General features: G+C 43.6%; 1 protein-coding gene across 1 annotated transcript in view; it reads right to left on the bottom strand.

The window, feature by feature from the left end:
* Nucleotides 1–16,367, bottom strand: part of ANKFY1 (ankyrin repeat and FYVE domain containing 1) — a 1,799,901-nt gene that overhangs the window by 1,654,660 nt on the left and 128,874 nt on the right. Inside the window, exon 5 of the mRNA XM_044082101.1 lies at nucleotides 3,062–3,096. Within this exon, the coding sequence (XP_043938036.1) occupies nucleotides 3,062–3,096 (35 nt within the window). The remainder of the gene's footprint in view (nucleotides 1–3,061; nucleotides 3,097–16,367) is intronic.

Here is a 16,367-nt window from a genome sequence, read left to right as displayed (position 1 = left end):
GGCAACCATTCAGAGGCACTGAAAAGACTAGTCAGACAGGACATCTGAAGCCTAGACTTTGCGGGCCCCCTCTGCCACACACATGTCGTCTGCCATTGGGGGGGGGGGGGAATCTAACTCCATAGCAGTCTTGGGAAACCCCCTGCAATTTTTGTACTACATGTTTCTTCCCCCCTTTCTGGTTCTGTGATAAGGTCATCTGAGGAGTACAAAAACATATCTCTGTGGCATACAGGGTTTCCCATTCTACACACTCCTAGAGTCTCTCTCTAACCTTAGGTCCAAATAAGGTAGATCCAAAGACTGCACTAATGAAGAATATCTTGAAGGGCTCTGCAAAGTCGCATCCAGGCTTGCCTCCTAACCTGCCACTCTCAAAACACCTTCCGTAGTGTCGGAGATCAACTGCCTGGAGGCATAATGGCAGGGACTGAAGGGTGGCCAGTTGCCAAGAGATGGTCTTTTTATTCTCCGCCATGGACAGAGAGGGATTTACAAATTTCTTTTAGTCAAATCACTCTGACAAATCACTCTGAAACCCTGAAAATGTATCAGGTAATGCAGTGACTGCAGGGAAAGGTCATTAAAGCAAAGGATTTGCTTCCTAAATGTGACCAAGGCCCTAGACTCCCTGTTGTAGGGGTGGACAGAAGAACTTTCCTCGGCAAGTTTCTTTTTGGCAACTGCTGAAACCAACATGGCATCAACTAAGGGATCCTAATCCAGTAGGCACAGTCCTTGAGTGCAACTAAGTACTTGTCTGGCTTTCTAGGATTAGGTTTTGTTGCATCTGGAGCCTTCCAAGCCTTACGTGAAATAAGATCCACCATTTAAACTGCCAGGGGTACCACACCTAGGATGTAGTTAAGCCAGTTCCAAAAGCCTCAACAAACACAGACTCCTCCTGGGAAGGAGCTTTGAAAGACCAAACACTTTTTGTTTCCAAAACTTGAAAATGTCTCCAAATGAGACATCCTCAAAGGGCGACTCTCTTCTGTCAAGGATTCCTGCAGGAATCAATATGCATCCACTTACATTTATGCTTAGGGGGGTGGGTTCCAAGGAATAACCAGATGTGTGTGGGGAGTCCTGCAAAAGGACTGTCTCGAAGCTTGAATGGACTGGTTGCCCCAATGGAACAGAATGAGCTGACTCAGGACCCAAGGGCAGACAGTTGTGGGGGAGGGTGGACCTTTTGGAGGGCAGCAATGTCCTATCTCCAGTCATGTGAAGAGCTCTCTCCACTGCCTTGAATGCAGAAGCCAATGGAGCCCAAGACTATACCAGTAGGAGCCAAAGCCATCTGAGTAGAGAAGCCCATTGATTCCCCATGACTCTGGCACTGGACAGCTCTGCTCCAACTTCTGTTTTGAGGCAAAGTCCTTAAGGGAACAGATGGCTCCAAAAGCCTCAAAAGTCTAAACCTTAACAGATCCAGTGTGAAATCTATGGCTCCAAGACTCCTTAAGCTCCAACAATGTCAGCATCAGATGGATCACAGAAGGCATCAGAGTTAATAAAGGCCAAGCCTTCACGTCTGACATGGACAATCTTGGGATTCTTACATCTGGTACCTCCGAAGTCATGGTATGGATCAGGGTAGGATTAACTAAAGTTGTCTGGGATGGTCCGAAGTTCATAGGTCCTGTGGGAGATCGAGACATGAGTAGTCCCAACTGAATCAGAGTCCTTAGAAATTATCTCATCATTCTGTCAACATCTGCTTCGGACAGGCAACTATAAGACCTAAAGAATGAGGAGGCAGGTGGAGGTTTAGAAATGTTATGTGGCGTTTCTTGCATAAAGAGAACGTAGCCTTCATGTAGACTTTACAGAGGAGTGTCAGATCTGAAGAAGTAGATGGAACAGAGTCCTTCAGGATTTTGGACATTTGAGCCGAAACTGGAGCCAAGTGAGGAAAGAGATCAGGGGAAGGCTTCCTAGACTCCCTGGATTTTTCCTTTGTCTTTTCCCTTTTCTCCCCCAGAAAGTTTTCTGCCAGTTTCTTTGCAAAGGGTGAAGCTCCAGACACTGAAGATGGGAAAGAAGGGAGTACATCCTTAAAAACTAATTTAGTCACAGGCTCAACCAAAGCTCTCTGGTTGAAGTCCGAACAATATTCACACTATCTCAAGATGTGCAGCCCCTAAACAATGCACACTCTAACTGGGAATCAAAGTTAAGTATCTTGTGCTCCATGAAAAGCACTTTTTAAATCCAGTGAGTTTATCAGACATGTTAAACCCAATAAGGAAAATGAGTACAGTTGTACAGAAAATCAGCAGAAGGCAACAGTGCCAGCAACGGTAATCAAAGAACTGCCAAAACTTGAGGTAAAGGAATACTGGCAATGGTAAGCAGATTACTAGTTAACTAGTAGGGAAAGGAGCGAGGCCTAGAAGGAAACAACACTTTCAACAATTAGAAAATATGTCTGTCTATATATTTTGAATGGGGGGGGGCAGCAACAAGAAAAAAAGTCAAAGATTCTAGTAAAAGGAGTGCTAATAACCCAGACAGCGAGCATAGCTCATCTCCTAAAGCTTAAGCCACATCAACCACATCTGATTGCTGGAAGCAGCAAATAGGATCTGAGGTAATGTGGGGTTTTGGAGGGGATTATGGGTAAGGGGAGGAGTTTGAGCTAGAGATCCAAAGTCTGAGAAGTGGTTGAAGTCTGATTCATAACCCAACACTTGAGGAACAGACTGAAAGACAACATCAGATACAAACATGACTATCCTGGGGGATTTCAACATTAACATTTCAGGTCCCCTCTCAAATGATATTTCCAAATTGCAAGTTAATGAGGACCTCTTACAGCTATTCACAAAACTCATCCACCCAAATGTGCACTCCAACAGACTCAACTTTTTAAGTACTAATCACTAATGAACCATTAACTATTTAAAAAATGTATATTCTTTGCCCTGTCTCCAGTGATCACTAACCAGTCATCTTTCAGCTCAGGAATCTACCTCTAAAATTTTCACTAAAACCAGTCTTCCCTCAGACCCCAAAAGAAGCAAAATATCACCAATATGAAAAAGCAACAAGCAACCTTTAACTGGTCTACCACAGTGAATATCCAAGATCCTAACATGGCAGATACAACCATAACCCAAATACTCAAACTCCAGGTCAAATTCCTTCCCAAGGTAAAGCATGCCATTAAACAAGAACAAATCCCATTGCTCACCAAAGAGCTTAAGCCTCTCCTCAAGATAAGGGATGAAACCTGTGAGTCTTGGAAAAACAACCCAACCCTGGAAAATCATGCTACCTTTATCAAACTCTGGAACTTGGCTTGGCAATCCATATGGAGGCACAAAGCAAACCATCAATAATCTAAGCACTTTTCCTCTTAAATAAACCCAAGCACTTCTGGCATGATGTCAATCTACACAATGGACGCAAATCCTCTCTAAACCTAATCCAGACTAAGCAAGGATAACTAACCTACTCTGTCCATCAGAGAATTTATCCACCCTTTCCAAACTATCAAGGTTGAGAGACCTCCCCAGGTACAGGCTACATATTTTCCCTGGTTTATTTACCAATGCAAAGAATTTCTAACTCTGCCTCTTCAGCACATTTTTAACCTCTGCCTGACACAAAATGCAATGGCAAACATCTGGAAATCAGCACTCAATTCACTCCTGCCTAAGCAGCCTAAACCTCAAAACACCTCATACTTTTGTCCCATTTCCATCATGTTCACTCTTGGGAATGTACTAGAAAAAAAAATTATATCCAAATCTTTAGCTACATTCAGAAATACCATCTCCTTGCCCTACAACAGCAAGGATTCTGGACAGGCCACAATATAAAAATGTTACTTTGGTGTCTAACTGAAGGCATTCTCCTTAACATGGACCAGGGTAACTTGACAGGAGCAATATTCATTAACCAAACAAAAGCCTTTGCCATTATCAACCACTAACTCCTCTCTTTCTTCAGAGCACTGGCATTAGTAACACGTCCCGCTCACCAGACTGAGTAAGGAGAAGGTCACAGTAAGCTGCCTGTCGGGCGCTAGAATCCGCCACATAATGCAAGCACTCAGGTCTCTCAACAGCAGGTACAAGTACGACTCAGTCATTGTCCACGCTGGTGTCAACGACCTGAGACGTACCTCCTTGGACTACATGAAAAGGGACGTCGAGGAGCTCTCTGATTATGTAGCCCAGGCAGGTATGACCCTGACCTTGAGCAGTATCCTACCTTCACCTAGAATGATGCCACAATACAGTGATAAGATGATCAGCTTTAATAATTGGCTTAAATTCTGGTGTCATTCAAAGGGATCCAATGTCTGTCTGCCTGGGATGACATGCTGGACAAGCCACGCTGCCAAGGGCGGCTTGCACCTGTCACCCTGGGCTTCGGATATTGGCAAAGGCTCTTGCCACCCCATAGTGCCTTTTTAGGCAAGGCTCAAATTCTAAACCTACCACCCTAGAACACCAAAAGGAAAAAACTAAGGGTAATGCTGCTCAATGCCAGAAGTCTCAATCTCAAGATGCACTTCGAGGCCCTTCTCAATATGGAGAACATCGATGTCTGTGCTGTGACAGAAACCTGGTTCAAGGCTCCTGAGAGCACCCCAGCACTAACAGGTTTCACCTCATATCATCGTTCCGGCCCCAAAATCCGGACAACACCAAGAAAGGAGGGGTGTCCATATTCATAAAGGACACCCACACCTCAAGGTTGGTGGCAACGCACGATGCATCTGAGACCATCCAGGTGCAATTAACCATAGGCAAGACTGCTCTGCAATTTGTAGCATGTTACAGGCCACCCTCTCAAACTCAGGAACCTCACATGGCCTTCCTGAAAACATTGGAGGGATAAATGTATCTCCAAACACCATCATACTAGGTGACTTCAACTACCCTAATATAGACTGGGAACACTACTCAAGCCCGAACACTCTAACCCAAAGATTCCTGGAGTTCATAAACTCAAATGCCATGGAACAACTAGTCACCATCCCACAAGAGGTGAAAACATACTTGATCTCATCATCACGAACATGGGATCAAAATGTTCAACACCAAGTATACCCCTCACTGGTGAGATCAGATCATAAACTAATCTCGCTGGAGGTCCTCATCCGCCCCACCTGAAACAAAAAAGACCACAGTGAAAAACTTCTCAAAAGCCGATTTCACACTTCTAAAACTAGTGTGGTCTCCTTTAAGGCCCCTGAGCCAGTGGTAAACATTACTCAAACCGCTGACTCACTTACAAATGCCTTCTACCAGCACCTACAGGACTGCATGGATCAGGCAATCCCAAACAAAACTAAGACTCTCTGTACCAAAGGCAAGCGTCCAGTCTGGTGGACCCCAGCCATAAACAAGCTCTACAACAAAAGGAGGAAGCTACTACAAGATAGAGCAAAATCCTTGAAAGGTAAGACACCTTTGATCATTATAAGTAAAAACTAAGAGCTCTCATAAAATCATCCAAGGCAAATTTTGAGAGAAAAATCGCCAAGGACTCTAAAGACAATCATAAGGCCTTCTTTAGCTATGTTAGAAACCTAGGAGGAAACTCCCAGATATGCTCAGAATTAGTTCAAAATGATGTGAAAATTACTGAACCTACACACATTGCTAACATACTGGCTGACAGGTTCAGTGCAAACTTCTCCCCCTCCCCAAAGGAGAGATATCTATTCCAGAGGATTGTAGCCCCCAAACATCTCCAACGCCCAGGTGAGAACTGCCCTCACTAAGGCAAAAACACAGCATCCATGGGACGGATGGTGTCCCGGCTGTGTGCTTCATGAACTCAACGAGGAATTAAACCCACAGTTAGGACAGCTGTTTAATCTTAGCCTCACCTCAGGATACGTACCCAAGGAGTGGCGCCGGCGACTGTGGTCCCACTTCATAAGGCGGTGCCTCCACAGACCCTGGAAATTACCGCCCCATTAGCTTGACAAGCCTTATCTGCAAAGCCATGGAGAGGATCATAATGGAACTCATAAATAAAGACATAGGGAACTTGCAGACTTTGGATCCAACCCAGTTTGGCCGTCAAAGGCAGATCCTGCCTCTTAAACTTGGTTGACTTTTTGAGACAGTCACCAAGGCCATTGATGAGGAAAGGCAGTCCATACAGCCTACCTCGACCTGGCAAAGGCCTTGACACAATACCCCACTCAGGTATCATCGAAAAACTCATCAGCTTGAATGTAAACCCATACATCACAAGATGGGTTGCAAACTGGCTAGCGACAGAACCCACAGGGTCAGAGTTGCTGGAGCCATGTCAGACTCAAAGCCTGTCACAAGTGGTGTCCCACAGGGCTCAGTCCTGGGTCCACTCTTGTTTGGCATCTACTTTTCTGAAGTACAAGCAAACACAGGAGGGTTATGGCTGACAAAGTTTGCAGATGACTGCAAACTAGGCCATAGTCGAAAACACATCTGACACAGATATCCTCCAGAAGGGCCTCACAGAAGCGGATAACTGGTGCTAGAGCCATGGCCTGAAGTTAAGCGCCAAAAATGCATAGTCATACCCTTGGGAAAAACAAGGTTACCCTAGCTACCATATAGGTGACAATCCACTGAGCACAGAAAAAGTCATCAGGGATCTGGGGACCCAAGTTGACAGTAGTCTTTCGTTTGACACTCATGTTGCTAAAGTAGTTAGGAAAACCTTCTATATAAGCCCACCTGATCATGAAGGGATTCACATCTAGATCAAGGGAGGTCATCGTCCCCTGTACTCATCACTCATTAGACCTATGATTGAGTACAATGCCCGTTCGGAATGTATCTGACCAGACACCTGATGCAGCTTGAAAGGCCCCAAAAGTTCCTCACCAAAAGGATAAAGGGTCTCAAAATATGTCTTATGCTGCCCGACTGAAAGAACTCCAGCTTTATTCAGTCTCATACCGCTTGCTCAGAGGTGACCTGTGCCTGACATATAAGGCCATGTCAAACCCAGATTTGATGAATATGCTTCACCTCAAAAATCTAGATCCCTCAGAACCACAAGGGCGGAGACTTAAACCTTGACACGGTTATAAATAGAACGTGCTGGAGGGACAGATTCATCACCCAGAGACTCCCTATGCTGTGGAACAAAATCCCGGTACATGTGAGGCAGAGCACCTCGCTGGCCTTGTTCAAGAGGAATCTTGACCAATGGATGGGAGATCGCAGATATACCCCAGGGATTACTTCAGTGTCACTGCTTGACAGAGGCACAGAAAAATGATAGGCATAGTTTTTATTCAAACTAAAGGGGTGGCGAAAGCCACATAACTATGGGCTAGGCTTATAAATGCCCTTGGGCAGATAGCCTAGTATGAACCTATGAACCTATGAACATCCATCACCTATTTCTAAAACTTCTTGTCAAACATATTCTTCAAAGCTAAATAAGGCTGTTCCTTCTCTCAGTCCACACCTCTTTGAGTGGGAGTACCCAAAATTCCACCCTAGCACCTCTTCTCTATTTTCATTAATAAACTTTCTCATGACCTTACTCCAGAACTAATCCTTCATGCCGATAACACAGTAATATTTAGGTCCAGCCACAACCACCCTACTGGCAAAAAAAAAAAAAAAAAAAAAAAAAAAAAAATGCAAAAAGACTAACTCCTTTGATTCCTGGCTCATTAACCTCAGATCCGACCTGGTCGCATACTTCAGACTTTGGATCCAACTCTCAAGCGCCTGCCTCTACCCATAATGCCCTACTCCATTCTCAATACCTCAGACTGAGTTTGTTGCTATAAAATCCCAATTAATTAGATAAAGGGACAGCTCAAAGAATAGGGATCAAACCCTGAACTATCAAGTTCCAATATGAAATCCAAATGGTTCCTCCAGAAAATTATAGGAAGAAGGATGGATGGGGGGGTAAGTTGAAGCCACTTTAGGTAAAAAAGAAGGGTTTGTTAGTAAAGATCCCGGTCTTTAAGGAAATAATATAGTGAGTCTGAAGAAATAAAGTACAGTTGTGTACACTTACCATAAATGTAGATATTAGAGTGTATTCACTGTTGCAGTCATTACATTTGGGTAATCTGCTGGCAGGTTGCCCTCAGTTGGCCTGAATAACAAAGTCTTGGGTCCAGAGTTGGTTGCTGTCTCTTCCATGACGTCAGGTCGTCAGGGGTATAAAAACATGCAGCAGATGCCATTTTAATCAGTTTTTCTTGCCCTAGATGTCAGGTGCCCCCCAAATGGGGCGCAAAAAAAAAAATTATATATGTGTGTGTGTGTGTGTGTGTGTGTGTGTGTGTGTGTGTAATATATATACATATATACATATACACACACACACACACACACACACACACACACACACACACACACACGCATGTAATTTGGAACACAAAAAATATACCTCCAACTAAAAGTAAATACACCAAAAAGACTTTTGAGCATAGTAATGAAAGAGAAAAAGGGGGCTGGTGGGTGGGTAACCAGGACTGCAACAGTGAATACACTCGAACAACTACATTTATGGTACGTGTACACAACTGTACTATGTTCTTCGTGTTACACTGTTGCAGTCATTACATTTGGGTAGAATCCCAAAGCTATGGTTGGGAGAATGCAAATATACAGCATTAAGAGCAGTTATAAGGGCTTGCAGGACAGCAGTGGCAAGGCCTGCTCTGGATTTAGAAAAGAGAGGCAAATGGTAATGTTTGGTGAACATATGAACTGAGCTACAAGTAGCAGCTTCTAGAATGTCTCTGGTAGGAACCCCTCTGATAAAAGCTGCAGAAGTAGATGGAGCCCTGGATGAATGGGATCTGATCCCCTTGGGGACAGGTTTACCATGGTGCATGTAGCAGAAACGAATGCAATGGCTTATCCATTTTGAAACAGTCTGCTTTGAAATAGCCTTTCCCTCTGCCCCTGCAGCAAATGCCACCAGTATAGAGATTTTGTCCTATTTAAACAGAATCTTAGTTGTCTGTGTACATCCAATGAAAGCAGAATCCGCTTCCCCTTGTTCTGTGGATTTGGGAAAAAAGTTGGTAGATGAATGGTCTGATTAGGAGCCACACTGGATACCACCTTAGGCATAAAGGATGGATTGGTCCTGAGGGCCACCCTGTCCGGATAAAAGATAATGAAAGGCTCCACATGTCCATAACAGCCTGTAGTTCTGAAATCCTTCTAGCTGAAGTGACTGCTAAAAGAAAAGCTGTCTTCCAAGAGAGAAATTTTATGTCTGCAGTAGCAGCAGGTTCAAAAGGAGGTAGGGTGAGTTTTTCCAATACAAAATTGAGGTCCCATGCAGGAGTTGGTGCTCGCCTGGGAAGTCTCAAATTTTTGGCCCATCTGAGGTACTGCTTTAGCAGGGGATGAGAAAAGAGAGGAGGCTCTGTGTTGTAATGAGCCGAAATGGCAGAGGCATGGATTTTTATAAACGAAAAAGATAGGCTCTTATGAAGAATCTCAGTTAAATATTGCAGAATCTGAGGAATATTGGGCCTTGCTGTGTTTATTCCTTGTGCTTGGTTCCAGGCACAGAATAGTTTCCATTTATCAGCATAAGATTTTCTAGTACTAGGCCTTCTAGCCTCCAAAATGACATCCATCACAGGTTTACTGAGAGATGCGACTGGTGAAATTAGTTGATTAGCCATGCTGCAAGATTCAGAGTTTGAAGTAGTGTGTGCAGAATTTGATAGTTCTGCTGAGACAGTAGGTAAGGTGTCTGAGGCAGGTGCCACAGAGAAAGGTGTGACATTGCGTAGAAGCAGGTACCAGTGTTGGCGAGGCCAGTCTGGAGCAATCAGAATCATTTTCGGTTTTTCCTGTCTGACTTTTAGTAAAACCTTGGAGAGCAGAGGCAGAGGGGGGAAAGGCAAACTGATAGGTTTTTCCAGCTGAAGGATAGAGCATCCACTTTCCAAGCTTTTTTTGATGAGTTCTTGTGCAGAATTTGTCCAACTGATAGTCTTGGGGAGAGGCAAAAAGATCTATGTCTGGGCTTCCCCATCTTCATGTCAACATGCTGAAGATTTGTGGATCCAGTTGCCATTCGTGTGGGTCCATAAGATTTCTGCTTAGTTCGTCTGCCAGAGTATTTTGCTTTCTTGGCAGGAATTGAGCTTGTAGATGTATTTATGTCAAGGCTGTGTTCCACAAAGCCATGGCTAGTCTGCAAAGGGGGTAGGAATGGGTACCCCCTGCTTGTTTACGTACCACATAACTGTGGTGTTGTCAGTCTTTATCAGTAGTTGTCCTGGAAAAAGAAAGTCCTTGAAGGCTGTCAGAGCATTCTGTACAGCTAGCATTTCATTCTGGTTGATATGTAGGTGCATTTGATTTGGGCTCCATTCGCCCTGAATGCATCTCCCTGCCAGATGGGCCCCCCAAGCATAATCTGATGCGTCTGTAGTCAGGGTTTGGGTGGCAGGGGGTGGAATGAATGACAGTCCCTTGTTTTGGTGACAGGCCCTCCGCCCATCATAGGAACTCCTGTTGCAGGCAAGAAATGAGAGAGATTAAGTGTTTCCAGGCTGTGACAATGTTGACTCCATAAGCTTTTTAGGTACCATTGAAGTTTACTCATATGCAGTCTTGCATATGGCATTAGTAGAATGCAGGAAGCCATGAACCCCAAGGCCCGCAGAATTCGTCTTGCAGATATAGTTTGTTTTTTGTGGCCACTTGTTTGAAGTATGTAATCAATTGAATTTGTTTGTCTGGCGTGCGGTAAGCCATCTGGGCAGTTATATTCAAGCTTGCACCCAGAAATGCAATTATTTGAGAGGGTACCAGTTGTGATTTCTTTTCGTTTATGGTGTACCCTAGGCATGTTAAAAGCCTTTTCACAAACGCCAGATGTTGTAAAAGAGTGTCCCTGTTTTCTGCCTGAATTAGATAATCGTCCAGATAAGGATAAATTTGAATGTTTCTTTGTCTGCAAAATGCAATTACTGGTGCCAGGCACTTTGTGAAGACCATGGGCACAGTAGATAAGCCAAAGGGCAGTGCACAGAACTGGTAATGCAAAAAGCCTGCTTTGAAGCGGAGGCATCGCCTGCAAGATTCCCCGATTGGGATATGCAGGTAAGCCTCTTAAGTCTAGAGTTACCAATCAGGCATCCTTGCCCAGCATATGCAGTAACTGTTGTAGAGTTAGCATCTTGAATTTTGGAATGTCCTGGAAAGTATTTAGAATGGATAAGTCCAGAATTGGACGCCATAAGTTGTCTTTTCTGGGTACCAGGAATAGTCTTGAATAAAAACCTTGTCCTTTTTCCTTTTTCTGGTACTGGATGAATAGCCCCCATATCCATGAGGGACAGAACTTGTTTCTGGGCCTCTGCCCACTGATTTGGAGGCAGATCTGGACATCCGTTTGGAATTGGCAACGTGTGGTAATAAATATAGTATCACAGGGATACAGATTTCAAGACCCACTTGTCCTGGGTAATTGTATGCCAATTTTGTGCATGAAGTGCTATTTTTCCCCCCAAACGGGCTGGCAAAAGATAAGTGCTTGGAAATGGCAGAGGAAAGTCACTGAAACATTTTACCATGGGGGGGGGGGGGGGGGGGGCTTGCTACTTCCAGATTTGGAGGTGGAGGCACCCCATTGTTTTGTTCTGTAAGTTCCTTGTGACTGAAACCTGGAGCCTTTGAAGTGTCTAGGTTTGACCTGAGCGGCTCTGTTGGGTACTGGAAAGGACCAATTCTTAGTAGGCCCGTGCCTACTGAACCTGGGTGGCTGCACTTGTAAGAAATCCTTTACAGTTTGCATAGATTTAGCTTCGTCTTCCATCTTTTTCAAAAGTTCTTCTGCCTTACCAAATAAACTGTCCTGTTGTAAAGGAGCATCCAACAATTTTGCTTTAACATGATTCAGCAGATTTTGCTCCTTGAGCCAAGCATGCGTTATCACAGATCCAGTTACGGCGGCCCTGCAAGAGGCATCCAAAGAATCAAAACCACATTGCAAAGTATGCTTTCCAACTTGTTCAGCTGAATGCAATAAATCCTATAACTATTTCCAGCACAGTCAGAAATCAACATAATTTTCTGGTTTCAGTAAGCCCATGACATGCTGCTGATATTTAAGCATATGAAACTGACAGTTTAAAGCCCTGATAGCCAGGGTTTAAGACGTGTAAACCTTCTTACCCCATCTATCCCATGCCCTGGAGTCTCTATCAGAAGGGGTAGGATTTTTAGCAGTAGAAGCCTTAACACCCTTGGGACCCCGAGAAATTGTTTCAGGATCAGCAGTAGGGTTTTTAAAAAGAAACTTGTGGGAGTCGGGAACCCTGTAATACCTGTCTGGCTTACTAGGAGCCAGAGGCAGGGAATCAGGAGCCATGCTGGATTCTGAGAAAACATAATAAACAATGTCTAAAACAGGAGGTGTAGCCAAAGGCCTATGCTGAGGAAGAAGGAAATCCCTAAGCCTCGTTTTGGATTCTGAAAAATCCTGACTCTCCCAATGAAAATGTTCCCTTAAGGCATGCAAAGTTTCTCCAAAAGAAAAATCCTCAGGAGCGAAAGCAGAAGGGATGGATTTTTCTGCATCAGAGTCCTCATAAGGGGGAACAGAAAATTCCTGATCAGAAGAAATGGAAACCTGATTTGAAGATTCATCATCAGTGCCTTGCCTAGGCCCCTTAGCAGGAGGGGGTTGGGAACCCATGATCAAGGTAATTAAATCCTCAGCCATTTTGATCATTTGCTTTTTAGGCATAGGGGCCTGATCACATGGCCCATGCATCGGTTTTTTAGACATAGAAGTTGGTTTTGGCCTTGTTTTTGATGATGGCGTTGGTTTAATATGCAAATCTTTAGGCCTGAAAACACTCTCAGAAGCCGGTGCCTGCTCAGTGGCTCCGGACCCATCTAAGGGAGAGACATCCATGGGTTCAATACTTGAAGTGTCTCATGGCATACCAGACTCCAAATGGGTCTCGGTAGAGGCCTGAGAATCAAAAGTAGCGGGCATCAGGGGCTGCAAAAGCACCTCACTGAGTACCGGTGAACAGGCGACTGGCTTAGGAAAAACTTTGTCGCCGGTTTTGGACCTCGATGGTCTGTCTCTGTCTTTTTCTTTGCGTTTTTTGTGAATTCTGGTAGTCGGATTGCTAACAGACGACATTTCTGGATAGTTAAATCTTGAGCCAAAATATTTAGAAGCAAAAATATACAGACACTTAAAAGTGCGTTGGTTAAATTTAGCACAAAACTGACAGCAAGACACGTTATGGTCAGGGCCTAGGCAAGGAATACAGTACAAAATGAAAATCCTTATGAGGTATTTGCTTCCCACAAATACAATTATTAACTTTTACTGACATCAGTAAGGAGCAAGAAAAGTTTCCCCAACAGGGTACTTAGCTTTAGGTTGAAGACTTCGGTTCTGAAACTCAAAAACCAAAATTTCAGGAGTTGGCCAACCGGCACTTGCGAACTGCTTCTGCTTCGGGCACCACGCGTTAAGAAAGACCGATTAAAATGGTGTCGGCTGCATGTTTAATACCCCTGTCGTCATGGAAGAAGAGACAGCAACCGACACAGGACCCAAGACTTTGTTATTCAGGCCGACTGAGGGCAACCTGCCAGCAGATTACTCAAATCTAATGACTGCAACAGTGAAACACGAAGAACATCATGGAATTCAGAAATTGTTTAAGCAGAAGTGATAGCTATTAAAAAGGTGGTTTTCCATGACAGGAATTTTAAAACATTTTTTGTTGAAGGTTCAAAGGGTTTTTGAGTAAGACCTTGGAGTACCTCACTCAGATCCCTGGGAGATGAAGGATCCTTTATTGGGGGTCTAAAGAGGAAAGTGCCTTTCAGAAAAGATTTACATGACTTGGAAGAAGCCAAAGAATAATCTCCTACATATAAATTTGAAAAGGCTGCCAAATGTAATTTAATCATAGAAAAAACAAGCTCCTTTGAAAAGAGCACACAGAAAATCAAGAACAGCAGAGACTGGATGGCAGTAAGAGACTCAACATTATTAATCAATGCCCAAAGGGAAAAATCTTTTCCAATTGCTCTTAAAAACCTTCTTGGTGGGTGGAGTCTTTTTTGTGAGGGTAATAGTACATACAGGGGAAAAAAGCCTGGGCTAGTGGGATGACTCATCCCTGATGGGTGAGACAGGAGATCTGGAGTCGGGTCCAGTAATAAAACAGAGGACAGAGAAGATGCAACCAAAGAAAGAGGATCCACACCTGTTAAGGACAGTAGGGGACAATGAGGAGGACTGAGCTATTCAACCAGATTGCTTTCTGTAGGAATTTGGGGATCAAGGAAGTGGAGGATAAGCATAAAGGAGACAGGATGGCCAAACGTGGACTACAGCAAATCTCTGAGCCCCCCATGGATCAGAGCAAAATGCTTGCTACACTTGTTGTTGTGGGGGAATGCAAAGAGGTCACAGAAAGGTTGGACTCTACTACAGAAAATTTCCTCCAGCACCGATTGTTTGAGAGATCACTCGTGAGGTATCATAACAGACCTCATAAGTCTGCCCACTAGTACATTGGTTTTCCCTGATTGTGTACTACAACTAAAAAGCGGCTGATGGAGACTGTCCATTGCCACACTCTCACAGCCTCTTGGCAAAGATGGTAAGACCAGGTTACTCCTTTTTTGTTGATGTACCAGACTACAAACATGTTGGTCTGAATCGTAATGGTCCCCAAAGGAAGAGACTCTTGAAATGCCTGCAACGCTAAGAGGTCTGCTCTCATCTCCAGAAAACTAATATGCAAATTAGTCTCTTGGGGAGGGTGGACCACGTCCCTTGGACCATCCTTCCTAAGTAATGCCTCTCCCACCCCAATTGGGAGTTGCTTGTAGTCACTGTGGCCATTATAGGCAGTAAAACAAAGGGCTGGCCTAGATAAATGTCATCTGACTGGATCCACCACAGGATGTGGCATTTGCAAAATCAGTGTACGCTTGACAAGAAAAAAATAGGGGTTGTCTAAGAATAAATCACTGAACAGCTAGAGTCCACTGAAGAACACACAAACAATAACATGCTAAAGGAAGTAGGAATATTGATTATGCCACAGACCCCAACAACTGAAAAATGAATCTGGCTGGAGGAGATGGATGGGACAGAATTTGTTGAACCTGAAATCTGAGGGCGGCTCTACAATGGGATGGAAAAGATGCAATTGGTGCGGTCGTGTTCAGATGTACGCCAATAAACTCCAGGCTCTGTACTTGTGCCAGATTTGACTTCATGTAACTGATTGTTATTCCCAGTAAGTGACAAATCTGGAGCAAACAGTATCTGGGACTACTGAAAGAGATGCATGGATGGTGTGGAGAGGAGCCAGTTGTCTAGGTATGGAAACAATCTTTTTGGTCTCAAATGAGCTGCAGATTGTCAGTTTTTGTCAAAGTAATACACCAGTAAACAAAAGTAAAATAAAAATAAAGAAATATCCTTTGAATTTCTGTTTACCACCCTTGCGATCCTCAACTGCGAGGATGCATGGTGACAGAAAACTGCACTTGGCCCTTGGAGAAAAGCAATACTGCAAAACAGCTGAATGCAGATAACAAAGCTATTAATATTACATGTAATGTATGTTGCAAGCCTCCAATCACCTAATGCTCTGACATAAGAATGACTTAAGAGTGAAAAGCTATCCAGTGGCCAAGCAAGTGGCCTTAACAGAAGAGTCATTATACTAAACTGCAAATAAGCTAAACCGTGCCATATCTCTCAACTGTCTGGATTTTTACCTCAGTTTTGGTCTGCTCCTCATACATTTTGTGCTTTTCTGGCCAATTACTGAGGAATGAAGTCACTAAACAATGACTAACTTAGGATTTTATATCCTTTGGAAATGTACACTAATGCAAAATCAATTATTCTAGCAGGTTTCTAATTTTATAAGAGGAATATTTAAAATATGACTCTGGATGTTTGGCCTTAATCTCCCCTATTTTTGGCACTGCCCAGATTTCTGGTGCTGAGAAGTTGAGAGCCATGAATCATGCTCATTTAAAATTGTGCCACTGTTTCCTTATGATTCTCTGATGAACAGGCAGTTCCTTACAGTTTTCAAAGTTTCAGTGATGGATACTGCAGGACAGAAGCTGAAGCAATGGCAATGGACCTCAATCATGTATCCCCACAGTATTAATAAATCTAACTATCCTCAAAACTCTACACTGCTCAAATCACTATAAATAGTGTAGCTTGAAGAGAAGGAGACCTTTTCATGAGCTATAAACTAAGCATAGCATTTAGGGTTGACAGCTGCAAAAAAAAAAAAAAAAAAAAATTATGTACTTACCATAACTTGGCATCTGTGTTAACCTATGTCACTATTCATCACTCTTGGGTCGTAGGATGAGACATCA

This window comes from Protopterus annectens, chromosome 9.part0 (genome assembly GCF_019279795.1).
Source record: "Protopterus annectens isolate FY-2018-M chromosome 9.part0, PAN1.0, whole genome shotgun sequence".
Classification (NCBI taxonomy): domain Eukaryota; kingdom Metazoa; phylum Chordata; order Ceratodontiformes; family Protopteridae; genus Protopterus; species Protopterus annectens.
The sequence above is the reverse complement of the archived record's forward strand: the minus strand, read 5'-3'. Positions and strand labels throughout refer to the sequence as shown.